Raw genomic sequence first — 14498 nt, 5'->3', positions numbered from 1 at the left:
GCAGTCAACCCGTCCACCCCACTCTGAACACTCCCCGCACCGAGGCACAGAGCCCCCAGGCCCGCCCCTCCAACACGCCCCTCGCCCTCCACCCCCCCAGACCTCCGCTGCAATGTGGCCCCTCCTGTCCCCCACCCTGGGTTTCTCCGCCCCCCACCTCCACCACTCTCCCCTCCATCCCCCGCCCCCGTCTCCCCTCAACTTCCCTCTGCCTCCCCGCACAGGCTCCCATCTTGGAGGTGGTAACCTGCTCGGGCAGGGAATTTTAGCCCCCAGCGTGGAAGTCCTGCTCCTGGCGCAGAATTGGCCTTGCCCCTCCTCAATGGAAGCAGAGTGCAATTTCCCACACTCCACTTCCTTTGGGGGCAGTTACCGGGGCACGACTGGATGCTCCTGTGACAGTTGGAACTGGTGCTCTCCACTCTCTGTCCTGTGACAGTTGGAACTGGTGCTCTCCACTCTCCTGTCCTGTGACAGTTTGAACTGGTGCTCTCCACTCTCTCTCCTGTGACAGTTGGAACTGGTGCTCTCCACTCTCCCATCCATGAAGGGGAAGTCATGTTTAACAAATTTGCTGGAGTTCTTTGCGGATGTAACGAACAAGGGGGATAAAGAGGAACCAGTGGATGTGGTGTATTTGGACTTGTGTGAGGAGGCCACAAAAAAACCTGCAAGAGCACATAGGCTAAGCGAGTGGGCAAGAATTTGGCAGATGGAGTATAATGTTGGAAAGTGAAGTCATGCACTTTGGCAGAAAAAAAAAATCAAAGAGCAAGTTATCATTTAAATGGAGAAAGATTGCAAAGTGTCGCATTACAGCGGGATCTGGAAGTACTTGTGCATGAAACACAAAAGGATAGTATGCAGGTACAGCAAGTGATCAGGAAGGCCAATGGTATCTTGGCCTTTATTCAAAGGGGATGGAGTATAAAAGTAGGGAAGTCTTACTACAGCTATATAAGGTATTGGTGAGGCCTCACCTAGAATACTGCGTGCAGTTTTGGCTTCCATATTTACAAAAGGATATACTTGCTTTGGAGGCAGTTCAGAGAAGGTTCACCGAGGTTGATTCCGGGGATGAACAGGTTGACTTATGAGGAAAGGTTGAGTAGATTGGGCCTCTACTCATTGGAATTAAGAAGAATGAGAGGTGATCTTATCGAAACGTATAAGATATTATGAGGGGGCTTGACAAGGTGGATGCAGAGAGGATGTTTCCACTGATGGGGGAGACTAGAACTAGAGGGCATGATTTTAGAATAAGGGGCCGCCCATTTAAAATAGAGATGAGAAATTTCCTCTGAGGGTTGTAAATCTCTGGAATTTGCTGCTTCAGAGAGCTGTGGAAGCTGGGACATTGAATAAATTTTAAAAAGAAATAGACAGTTTCTTAAACGATAATGGGTTATGGGGAGTGGGCAGGGAAGTGGAGTTGAGCCCATGATCAGATCAGCCATGATCTTATTGAATGGTGGAGCAGGCTCGAAGGGCTGTATGGCCTACTCCTGTTTCTATTTCTTATGTTCTTATAGTGAGGGTGATAGATACTGTTCTCTGCAGCTAAGTGCGTGATTCCCAAAGGCTGTGTTGCTGCCTGGTGCCAGGGTTAAAGACATCTCTGGGCTGGAGAGGAACTTGGAGTGGGAGGGGGACGATCAAGTTGTCGTGGTACACGTAGGTACCAACGACATAGGTAGAACAAAGAAAGAGGTTCTGCTGAGGGAGTATGAGCAACTAAGGACTAAATTAAAAAGCAGAACCACAAAGGTAATAATTTCTCGATTACTACCTGAGCCACGCGCAAATTTGCATAGGGTAAATAGGATCAGAGAGATGAACGCGTGGCTCAAAGATTGGTGTGGGAGGAATGGGTTTCAATTCATGGGGCATTGGCACCAGTACTGGGATAGCAGGGATCTGCTACTTCAGGACAGATTTCACTTGAACCAGGTTGGGGCCAGTGTCCTGGCAAATCGAATATTATCATCATCATAGGCAGTCCCTCAATCAAGGAAGACGTGCTTCCACTCCAAAAGCCAGTTCTCACGTGACTGAACAGTCCAATATGGGAATTACAGTCTCTGTCAGAGGTGGGACAGACAGTGGTTGGTGGAAAGAGTGGGTAGGGAGTCTGGTTTGCCGCACGCTCCTTCCGCTGTCTGCGCTTGGTTTCTGCAAGCTCTCGGCAACGAGACTCGAGGTGCTCAGCGCCCTCCCGGATGCACTTCCTCCACTTTGGGGGGTCTTTGGCCAGGGATTCCCAGGTGTTGGTGGGGATGTTGCACTTCATCAAGGAGGCTTTGAGGGTGTCCTTGAAATGTTTCCTCTGCCCACCTGGGACTTGCTTGCCGTGTCAGAGTTCCGAGTAGAGCGCTTGCTTTGGGAGTCTTGTGTCGGACATGCGAACAATGTAGCCCGCCCAACTGAGCTGGTCGAGTGTGGTCAGTGCTTCGATGCTGGGGATGTTGGCCTGAACGAGAACACTAACGTTGGTGCGTCTATCCTCCCAGGGTATTTGCAGGACCTTGCGGAGACATCGTTGGTCCCGCGAGTCCCGGAACTTTCTTTTCCCACTGGCCTTTATTGCAAGAGGGGTAGAATATAAAAGTAGGGAAGTCCTGCTCCAACTGTACATGGCCTTGGTAAGACCATACCTGGAGTACTTATTTAAGAAAGGATATACTTGCATTGGAGGCAGTTCAGAGAAGGTTCACGAGATTGATTCCTGAGATGAAGAGGTTGTCATATGAAGAAAGGTTGAGCAGGTTGGACCTATATTCCTTGGAGTTTAGAAGAATGAGAGATGATCTTATTGAAACATATAAGATTCTGAGGGGGCTTGACAGGGTAGTTGCAGAGAGGATGGTTTCCCCTCTTGGGTAATCTAGAACTGGGGGCATAATCTTAGAATAAGGGGCTGCCCATTTAAAACTAGGATGAGGAGGAATTTCTTCTGAGGATTGTACATCTGTGGAATTTGATGCCTCAGAGAGCTGTGGAAGCTGGGTCATTGAATACATTTAAGAGAGATAGACAGTTTCTTAACCAATGAGGTTATGGGGAGTGGGCAGGGAAGTGGACCTGCGTCCATGATCGAATCAGCCATGATCGAATCAGCCATGATCGTAATAAATGGCAGAGCAGGCTCGAGGGGCCGTATGACCTAGTTCTGCTCCTATTTCTTCTGTTCTTATAGTTTCAGAATAAGGTGTTGCCCATTTAAAGCAGAGATGAGGAGGAATTTCTTCTCTGAGGATCGTAAATCTTTGGAATTCTCTACCCTAGAGAACTGTGGAGGCTGGGTCTTTGAACATATTTAAGGTGGAGATAGGGAGATTTTTGAATGATAAGGGAGTCAAGGGTTATGGGGAGCGGGCAGGGAGGTGGAGCTGAGGCCAGGATCAGATCAGCCATTATCTTATTGAATGGCGGAGCAGGCTCGAGGGGCCAAATGGCCTCCTCCTGTTCCTATTCTTATGTTCTTATGTTCCTTCAAAATGTAGCGGTACTGAGCTATTTTTCTTGCCGTAGAAGTGTGGACCGTATGCTACTACAGTTGATTCTTCCCATTTCACAAGAAGCCAGTACAATACATTTTTTATACCAGGCAAATATGAAAATACAATCTGAATAGTGAATCATCATAATAGGCAGTCCCTCAGAATCGAGGAAGACTTGCTTGCACTCGTAACATGAGTTCTTAGGTGGCTGTACAGTCCAATACAAGAACTACGGTCTTTGTCACAGGTGGGGCAGATAGTCGTTGAGGGAAGGGGTGGGTGGGCTCTTTCCGCTGCCTAAGCTTGATTTCTGCACGCTGTCGGCGATGAGACTCAAGGTGCTCAACGCCCTCCCGGATGTGCTTCCTCCACTTAGGGTGGTCTTTGGCCAGGGTTTTCCAGGTGTCAGTGGGGATGTTGCACTTTATCAGGGAGGCTTTGAGCGTGTCCTTGTAACACTTCCACTGCCCACCTTTGGCTCGTTTGCGGTGAAGGAGTTCCGAGTAGAGCGTTTGCTTTGGGAGTCTCGTGTCTGGCCTGCCCAGAGGAGCTGATCAAGTGTGGTCAGTGCTTCGATGCTGGGGATGTTGGCCTGGTCGAGGACGCTAATGTTGGTATGTCTGTCCTCCCAGGGGATTTGTAGCATCTTGCGGAGGCATCATTGGTGATATTTCTCCAGCGACTTGAGGTGTCTACTGTACATGGTCCCTGTTTCTGAACTATATAGGAGGGCGGGTATTACTACAGCCCTGTAGACCATGAGCTTGGTAGCAGTTTTGAGGGCCTGGTCTTCAAACACTCTTTTCCTCAGGCGGCTGAAGGCTGCACTGGAGGCAGTGTTGGATCTCGTTGTCAATGTCTGCTCTTGTTGATAGGAGGTTCCCCAGATATGGAAAGTGGTCCACAGTAGTAAATGCATCACTGTTAAACACCAAATGAAATACAAACAATAGGTGGGATAATTTCGGTCGCCATGTTGATTTGATACAACCCTATTTTAAATTAACTTTTACTGATAATTATTAGGTATAGGAGTAGATACCAGTGGCGAAAGAAAGTGCTAATTCAGTTTTGATACAATTAGTTTTTGGGGAGGTGGAGGCACTTTAGAAGCAATTATTATTGCCTGAAGTGTCCTGGGTAGTCTTTTAAAATTCCACTCCCAGGCCTCCTCTGTAGAGCTCTGCATTAAGTTTAGCCATAAACCAGAAGCAGACATCATCATCATAGGCGGTTCCTCGAACGCGGATGACTTGCTTCCACGAGTTCATAGGTGTTTTGATGAAGGACCTGATGTTCCAGTCCTGAATTCTAATTGATGGGGTGGAAGATGCCTGTGCATGAATTTTTTTAACGTGTGATGACCGTTACACACCAGCCACCATATGGGCTTGACAGAGCTAGGCCTTTAACCCGTGGCAAGTGTAAACCAAGATGACTGGAGACCTGCTCTACTGCACGGACCGAGTGTGCACACATATCGTAGTGTGCGCTGGCCCGTGCTGTCCCTGGGCCCTCAGTTCTTCATGCCCCGTACCCTCATCTGTCGCACCTCCACCACGATCTCTCTCTCTGCTCCTCTGCCATAAACATTCATCACATCTCGCCAGAAACAGTCGCCGCTCATCCGCCCGACCTTCCCACTCCTCTCTACCTGGGCCCTGCCGCTGTTCCTGCCCACGCTCCAAAGCGGAGACATACTGGTGTGGTGTAAGCCAAGGTAATTCAACCCTCTTCCCCACCCTTTCCAGGAGCATGTTCATATCAGATTATTTATTACATCAAATCTATTTTTCACAGGATATTTCAATCCAACTTATTTATCCCTCGATCAACACACACAAAAACAATTAACATAAGCAGTGCCGGAGGTAGTGGCGATGTGTGTTTCTAGGTGATTAACAGGTCACTGGTCAGCTCAGAGAAGAAACAGCCTTCTGTTGGACTGGAGTCCCGGAACTTTCCTTTCCCGCTCACCGCGTTGGGCGGACGCACATGACGTTGCATCGGGAACATAACAAACGGGCGGACTACCGGGCAGCCTAGCAACGGCGCGGTTGCCGGTCTCCATGGCAACTGGTCTCGCTGCAACAGCTGAAGTGCGGCCAAGCGGTCTGGTGCTGGGCCCAGTGCGAGGCGCCCGGAGCAGTTGGAGGAGTCGGGCTTGGTGCCACTGCCGCTGCCGCGCCTCAGCATTGAGAACGAAGATGTGGTGAGGCTCCACATTAATGTATGGAGAAAAACAAGCATATTAATGTATAGAAAATACTATGCACGAATAGAAAAAAGTATATTAATGTATGGAAAATTACTTATTAATGTGAACAAAAAAAGTTAGTGCATCCAAAATAATTTTATATATCTTATTACGAGCAAAATAGTTACGTACAGAAAAATATTTAATGTCTTGTATCTGAAATAAATACGAATGTGTAGAATAAATGCAAGAATCTGCATATATAATATTTATATAGCGCCTTTAACGTAGTAAAACATCCCAAGGTGCTTCAGAGAAGTGTTATAACAATTTGACATCGAGCCACATAAGGAGAAATTAGGACAGGTTGGTCAAAGAGGTAGGTTTTAAGGAGCATCTTAAACGAGTAAAGAGAAGTAGAGGGGCAGACAGGTTTATGCAGGGAACGCCAGAGCTTAGGGCCTAGGCAACAGAAGGCGCGGCCATCAATGGTTGAGCGATTATAATCTGGGATGTTTAGGAAGGCAAAATTGGAGGAGGGGGGAGGGGGGAACTGGGTGAGCTGGAGGAAATTCCAGAGATGGGGAGGGGCGAGGCCAGGGAGGGATTTGAAAACAAGGAAGAACATTTTGAAATTGAGACGTTGCTTAACCGGGAGCCAATGTAGGTCAGTGAGCACATGGGTGATGAGTGAACGGGGCTTGGTGCGAGTTAGGACATGGGCAGCAGAGCTTTGGATGACCTCAAGTTTATGTGGGGTAGAACGTAGGAAGCCAGCCTTAGTGCATTGGAATAGTCAAGTCTAGAGGTAACAAAGGCATGGCTGAGGGTTCCAGCGGCATGGCTGAGGGTTCCAGCAGCAGATGAGCTGAGGCAGGGGCGGAGACGGGCGATGTTACTGAGGTGGAATTGGGGGTCTTAGTTATGCCGCGGACATGTGGTCGGAAGCTCATTTTAGTGTTTAATATTATACTAAGGTTGCGACCAGTGTGGTTCAGCCACAGACAGAAGTTAGGGAAAGGAGTGGAGTCAGTGGCTAGGGAACGGAGTTTGTGGTGGGGACCGAAGACAATGGCTTTGGTCTTGCCAATCAATATTTAATGGGAGAACATTTCTGCTCATCCGATACTGGATGACGGACAAGCAGTCTGACAATTTGGAGACCATGGAGGGGTTGAGAGAAGTTGATATATTAATAGATTTGGACGGTAGTGATAGATTTGGACACCAGTGCAGGTGATCATTGTCATGTATCTTACATTATTATATATAACTGTATCCTAACATGCTATACATGACTGTAATAAGTTATGATCTGTATCCACCAGCATACCTTACCACCAGGGGTGCACTTGCAAGAGACAGGTATATAAGGACAGGTCTCAGGCAAGTGCAGCATTCCAGAGCTGTGAAATAAAGGTGCAGGTCCAGAGTGACCTTGACTTCACTACATGCCTCGTGTGAATCTGTACTGAGGGGACAGGACTTTACAGTGGCGACGAGTTACGGGATTACAGAATCCACAGAATGGCGAACAACGGATCAGATGAAAAGTACAATGTGGGAGACAATTGGGAGGACTTTATAGAAAGGCTCCAGCAAAGCTTTGTAACCAAAGACTGGTTAGGCGACGATAAGGCAGACATGAGAAGAGTCCATTCTTGACCAGCTGTGGCTCGAAAACATACACTTTAATGAAGGATCTGTTGGTACCCGAGAAACCAGCAAGCAAGTCGTTTGAAGAATTGAGCACACTGGTAAGAGACCACCTGAAGCCAGCGAGCAGCATACACATGGCCAGACACAGGTTCTACAACTACAGATGCTGTGTGGGCCAGAGCAGACCCAACTTCGTGGCGGAACTTCGGAGGTTGGCTAGTTTATGTGAGTTCGCCAATGAACTGAGGAGAGAAATGCTGAGACTTTTTCATTGAAGGAATAGGCCACGCAGGCATATTCCGAAAGCTCATAGAGACCAAGAACCTGACCTTAGAGGCAGCAGCACTGGTTGCACAGACATTCTTGGTAGGGGAAGAAGAAACGAGGTTGATTTACAATGCAGGTACGACAACTAACAAAATATCGGAACAAGAAGTTCACAGCACTAAACAAGCTGCTACCCCCACACACAGACAAAACCGGGAGAACAGGCTCTCGACAGCAGACAGAAGCCATCAAGGGCCACAGGAATGGCCGTTCACACCTCATCAACCCACAATGCGAGCAATCAACTACAAACTGAGAGAAGCTCAAGAGAGATCAGCCAGACGCAGCTCATTCTTTGGGAACTCTTTGAACAATGGAACAGGTCTGTGCTGGAGGTGTGGGGGTGGGCACTCGTCAAGGGGATGTCAATTTCAGCAGGCTGTTTGCAGAAATTGTGAATATACAGGGCATTTGGCCCGCATGTGCAAAAAAACGGCAGCTCGGCTGGTATACGAATCGGATGGGTCGGAAAGCAGACCAGAAGATGGTGGGGACAGTACCCGGGACACCGATGTACAGCGGGTCAACATGATCAATGGTCGCTGCTCCTACAACAGGACGCCTCCTATAATGATGAGGGTCCTACTCAACAGGATATCTGTCAACATGGAGCTGGATACGGGAGCGAGTCAATCTCTCATGGGCGCTCAACAATTTGAACAACTGTGGCCGCATAAAAGAGACAGACCAAAACTCTCAAGGATCGACACCAAACGAAGGACGTATACCAAAGAAATCGTATCAGTCCTCGGCAGTGCTATGCTCTCTGTCACACACAAACGGACGGTGAACGTTGTGGATTGTCCCTGGAGACCCCCCAGCACTGCTGGGGAGAAGCTGGCTGGCAAAACTAAACTGGAAATGGGATGATGTCCATGCCATGTCAGAGGAACGGACCTCCTGCTCAACAGTTATAAAGCGATTTGAACATCTCTTTCAGCCAAGTGTGGGCACTTTCAAAGGGGCCAAGTCAAAATCTACATCACACAGGATGCTAGACCGGTCCATCACAAGGCCAGAGCTGTACCCTATGTGATGAGGGAAAAGATTGAACACGAACTAGACAGGCTTCTGCGGGAAGGCATTATATCACCTGTGGACTTTAGCGACTGGGCAAGTCCCATCATCCCAGTCATGAAGCCTGATGGATCCGTACGAATCTGTGGGGACTACAAATCTACCATAAACAGAGTCTCCCTACAGGACCAGTGCCCGCTGCCCAGAGCGGAGGACTTATTTGCCACATTGGCTGGAGGTAAACTTTTCACAAAATTAGACCTCACATCTGCGTATATGACGCAAGAATTGACCGAGGAATCCAAGCTACTCACCACCATCAACACACATCGAGGCCTTTTCATGTACAATCGATGCCCATTCGGCATCAGGTCGGCAGCTGCCATATTCCAGCGCAACATGGAGAGTCTGCTCAAGTCCATCCCGGGGACGGTTGTATTTCAAGACGGGCAGGGATACCGACTCCCATCTCCGTGATTTGGAGGAAGTACTAAAGCGGTTGGATCGGGTAGGTCTACGAGTCAAGAAATCAGAGTGCCTGTTTCTCGCACTCGAGGTTGAATTTTTGGGCAGAAGGATTGCCGCTGATGGAATCCGCCCAACAGAGTCCAAAAGAGAAGCAATTCGCCTGGCACCCAGGCCCTGGAATGTCTCAGAACTGCGCACCTTTCTCGGGCTACTCAATTACTTTGGGAACTTTATGCAGAACTTAAGCATGCTGCTGGAGCCTCTCCACGTGCTACTCTGGAAGGGGTGCGATTGGTTTTGGGGGGGACGCCCAAGAACGCGCCTTCAATAAGGCACACAACCTTCTGTGTTCTAACAGTGTTTTGACTTTCTTTGACCCAGGTTAAAAGCTAGTTCTCACATGCGATGCGTCAGCGTATGGGGTCGGGTGCGTTTTGCAACATGTCAATAGTGCGGGCAAATTACAACCCATAGCTTATGCCTCCAGGTCACTTTCGCGGGCGGAGCGCGGGTACGGAATGGTAGAAAAGGAGGCGCTCGCGTGCGTGTACGGTGTCAATACCTTTTCAGGGCCAAGTTCGTGTTAGAAACCAACCACAAGCCCCTCACGTCCCTCCTATCCGAGAGCAAGGCAATAAACGCCAATGCCTCGGTGCGAATTCAATGGTGGGCACTCATGCTGACGTCCTACGACTATACCATAAGGCACAGACCAGGCACAGACAACTGTGCCGTCGCGCTCAGCAGGCTACCCCTGGCGACCATGGAAGGGTCTGACGAACAGGACTGTGAGATAGTCATGGGAATCAATGCCTTTGAGTCCACAGGTTCGCCCATGACGGCTCGCCAAATCAGAGCCTGGACGGCCAACGACCCCACGTTATCCTTAGTAAAAAGATGTGTCCTAACCGGTGATTGGGCAGAGGCTCGCGATGTCTGCCCCGAGGAATTAAAACCCTTTCACAGGCGCATGCATGAGCTATCACTACAAGCAGACTGCCTGATGTGGGGCAGCCGAGTAGTCATGCCTCTGCGAGGCAGAGAGGCATTTGTCCGGGAGCTCCACCGCAAGCACCCGGGGATCGTTCTCATGAAGGCCATAGCCAGATCCCACGTCTGGTGGCCTGGTATTGACGCTCTGGAGCTCTGCGTCTGAAGGTGCACCATTTGTGCCCAACTCAGCAATGCCCCCAGGGAGGCTCCACTGAGCTCCTGGCCTACCAAACCGTGGTCGTGGGTGCACGTAGACTATGCGAGCCCATTCATGGGCAAAATGTTCCTCGTAGTTGTAGATGCATTTTCAAAGTGGATCGAATGCACCATTTTAAACTCGAGCACAACCTCCACCACTGCCATGGTGCACCTTCGGACGCAGAGCTCCAAGTCCGCGTCAATACCAGGCCACCAGACGTGGGATCTGGCTATGGCCTTCATGAGAACGATCCCCGGGTGCTCGCGGTGGAGCTCCCGGACAAATGCCTCTCTGCCTCGCAGAGACATGACTACTCAGCTGCCCCACATCAGGCAGTCTGCTTGTAGTGATAGCTCATGCATGCGCCTGTGAAAGGGTTTTAATTCCTCGGGGCAGGCATCGCGAGCCTCTGCCCAATCACCGGTTAGGACACATCTTTTTACTGTGGAGAGCCTCGCAACCATGTTTGCAACGCTCGGAATCCCTGACATATTGGTCAGTGACAATGATCCGTGCTTCACCAGCGCAGAATTCCACGACTTTATAATTGACCACAGCATAAATCACGTCAAGACGGCACTGCTCAAGCCGGCCTCCAACGGCCAGGCGGAGAGAGCAGTGCAAATCATTAAACAAGGCATGCTTAAAATCCAAGGTCTCACGCTGCAGGGTCGCCTGTCGCGACTGCTGCTGGCATACAGATCTCGTCCGCGCTCACTGACTGGGATCCCCCCGCGCAACTGTTGATGAAAAGGACTTTAAAAACAAGGCTCTCATTAATCCTCCCAGACATGCACAAAATCGTTGAGGCAAAGCGCCGTAAGCTGACTGAGTAACATGACAGAAATTCGAGGGGGAGATGGAATGAGATAGGGGACCAAGTGTTTGTACTAAACTATGGCAGAGGTCCCAAATGGCTTGCAGGGACAGTAACGGGCAAGGAAGGAAACCGGCTACTGGTAGTACAAATGGACAATGGCAAAACCTGCCGGAGGCATGTAGACCAAGTCAAAAGCAGATTTACCAACAACACTGCGGAACCAGAGGCAGACTACAATGTGGAACTCGCACCACACCTGGTGGACAGACAGAGGGAACAACCTGAGGAAAGGGCAATCCCAACAGACAGCCCAGGCGAGTCAACAACAATCACACCAATCGAAACAGACAGCCCAGGCGAGATACCAGCAACCACACCCAAAGAAAAACAGACACCAAGGCAAACAACTGAACCACAACTCAGACGCTCCACGCGAGAGCGTAGACCACCTGAGAGACTGAACCTATAAAGACAAAAGAGCTTGGGGGAGGGTGATGTCATGTATCTTACATTATTATATATAACTGTATCCTAACATGCTATGCATGACTGTAATAAGATATGACCTGTAACCACCAGCATACCTTACCACCAGGGGTGCACTTGCAAGAGACAGGTATATAAGGTCAGGTCTCAGGCAAGTGCAGCATTCCAGAGCTGTGAAATAAAGGTGCAGGTCCAGAGTGACCTTGACTTCACTACATGCCTCGTGTGAATCTGTACTGAGGGGACAGGACTTTACAATCATTGTATCTGGTTGAGGTTTATAATAAGAATTAGGAACAGGAGTAGGCCATCTAGCCCCTCGAGCCTGCTCCGCCATTCAATAAGATCATGGCTGATCTGGCCGTGGACTCAGCTCCACTTACCCGCCCTCTCCCCATAACCCTTAATGGTTAAAGAAGGCACCTCTGACAGTGCAGCACTCTCCCAGCACTGCACTGGAGTGTCAGCCTAGATTTTGTCTCCTGGAGTGAGACTTGAACCCACACCCTTCTGACTCAGAGACAAGTGTGCTACCGACTAAGCCACGGCTGACACTACTATTCACAAGACAGGTATCTCCGTCCTCCAGTTTTTCAGGATCTTGCTGTTGTACTCTGGGTGACAAACCATTCATTGCACTTGCTTTAATTAAAACATTGTTTAAATGTTTTTAAACATCTGTAAAGGTTTTTAGAATGAAGTCATTTTTGTTTGTCCCTTGATGGCTTACACAGAATGCAATGGCAGAGACTTCAAAGAAATAATTTATATAGTGCTTTTCACGATTTCAGGTCCCAAGGTGCTTTACAGCCAATTAAGTACTTTTTAAAGTGGTTGGAATGACTGCAACTAGTTTTCCCACAGAAACGTACCACAGTTAATAGCCAGATAATCTGTTTTCATAATGTTGGTTGAGGGATAAATATTGGCACAAGAACTCCTCCGCTCTTCTTAAAATAGTGCCACAGGATCTTTTACGTCCACCTGAGAGGACAAGGCAGGGCCTTGGTTGAACACTCGTCTGAAAGAAAGCTCTTCCAACAGTGTAGCACCCCCTCAGTACTGCACTGAAGTGTTAGCCTGGATTATTTGCTCAAGTCTCTGAAGTGAGACTTGAACCCACAACCTTCTGTCTCGGATGCAAAAATGCAAACACTGAGCCAACAGTAAAAGGAACTCCAGGCATCTTTAAAAGGCTCCTTTCCTCTCTCCAGAATTCACTGTAATGTTATGATGCATTGCCTGTTTCTCTGCTAGTTGGCAAATGTTCAATTTTGGATGTCCGTTTCATTGACGCATCCTCACCATCACTGCTGACTACTAGCTAGATATCGATTATAATTCATTAACGTATATGTAACCAGGCACAACTTGCTGTGATGTAATTTCAGGGTTTTTTAATGAGCTATTTCCTCTTGCAATGGTGTGATCACAATCTTCAGTATCTTTATGAACCAGAAGCTGCCAGGGAAACTGTGTGACCTTTAGGACTCACACCATCCTAGAACCTTAAATCTACTTCATTTTATTTCTCTCCAACTTACTATGGAAGATGGTATTATCAACACAACACACTCAGCTGAGCTCAGAGTCCAAATTACACAAACTCGATTTATTTCGGATTTGAGCATGCAAAGAACAGCACAGTATATTGGCAATAGTGAGCTGACTTTTAAAACTGCCTTTTTCTGAAATAACATGAGTGTAAATGAGAGACCCTTAACCATTGGACTGTGCCACTTTTGGTTCTGTTAAGTTCATTTTCTCCCTTGCTTTCCTTGAATATCCACCTTTTCAGATGAGACGTTAAACGAAGGTCCTGTCTGCCTTCCCAAGTGGATGTAAAAGATCCCATGGCACTATTTGAAGAAGAGCAGGAGAGTTTTCCCTGGTGTCCTGGCCAATATTTATCTCTCAACCAACATCACTAAAAACAGATTATATGGTCATTATTACATTGCTGTTTGTGGGACCTTGCTGTGCTCAAATTGGTTGCCGCATTTCCTACATCACAACGGTGACTATGCTTCAAAAGTACTTCATTGACTGTAAAGTACTTTGCGATGTCCTTCGCCATGAAAGGCACTATATGAATGCAAATCTTTCTTTTCTTAAATGATCCAGTATGAACTGTATGGAATGAATTCTAATGGTTTTATGTTTCCTCTGATGATCCCATTTGCAGGTTGAATGATTTGCAAGTGGGTGTTGTTCACATCTCTCAAACAGTATCTTCCTGGCTAAACACATCCATACTGTATGGAAAACAAAAGGAAAATTTATCCTCTGTAAGTTAGACACACCAGAGCTGAGAGGCCATCTTAAACCATTCTTATCCTTAGTTTTACATAATTAGAGAATACGATGAACTCATTTATATCTATACACTAAATTAGTGCTTACCAGCTGATAATGAAATGGAAGTTGCCATAGCATAGAAAAATAAATCAATATTAATCTTTCTAGAGAACATGAGTAACATGATTACTATCTTTTTATGGTACTCTTCTGAATGGATTACAGTTTTCGTAATGAATCTTTCAATTTTTTAGTTCGTCCAGTACGTGTACATGTATAGAATTTGCCTACACATCCCAGTTAATATTTATTAAAACATTTAATTCATTTTTGAATTAAAAATTATTGGACTAAAGTTCTTGGACCATGTTGACATGCTTTGTCAGATTATTCTTTAGACTTTGGGCACGTACTCCTGTGTATTAGGCGATAATGTTCTCCCTTTGCTTCCCCAGTGGACTGTTTTAAATCTTTTTCTAACTCTCTGAGCTATTATTTAGTTTACTTATTAAATCTAATTTATTGGTGCATTTT

The 14498-nt window shown here is 47.6% G+C and overlaps 1 protein-coding gene and 1 long non-coding RNA gene across 5 annotated transcripts in view; one reads left to right on the top strand and one right to left on the bottom strand.

The window, feature by feature from the left end:
• Positions 1-14498, bottom strand: part of LOC139263258 (uncharacterized) — a 36189-nt gene that overhangs the window by 8447 nt on the left and 13244 nt on the right. The window lies entirely within an intron of this gene.
• The window catches only part of lrp2bp (LRP2 binding protein), a 121307-nt gene continuing 112316 nt past the window's right edge, over positions 5508-14498 (top strand). For 2 of the 4 annotated variants that reach the window (XM_070879028.1, XM_070879018.1), the window contains exon 1: positions 5509-5712. In XM_070879028.1, coding sequence (XP_070735129.1) covers positions 5570-5712 — 143 coding nt within the window. In that variant the 5' untranslated portion in view covers positions 5509-5569. Of the gene's footprint in view, positions 5731-14498 lie in introns of all 4 variants that reach the window. The other 2 variants (XM_070879049.1, XM_070879040.1) reach the window with 2 other exon arrangements.

The sequence above is a fragment of the Pristiophorus japonicus genome, chromosome 1 (genome assembly GCF_044704955.1).
Source record: "Pristiophorus japonicus isolate sPriJap1 chromosome 1, sPriJap1.hap1, whole genome shotgun sequence".
Taxonomy (NCBI): Eukaryota; Metazoa; Chordata; class Chondrichthyes; family Pristiophoridae; genus Pristiophorus; species Pristiophorus japonicus.
Note: the sequence above shows the minus strand (reverse complement) of the source record. Positions and strands in the feature narration are given on the sequence as shown.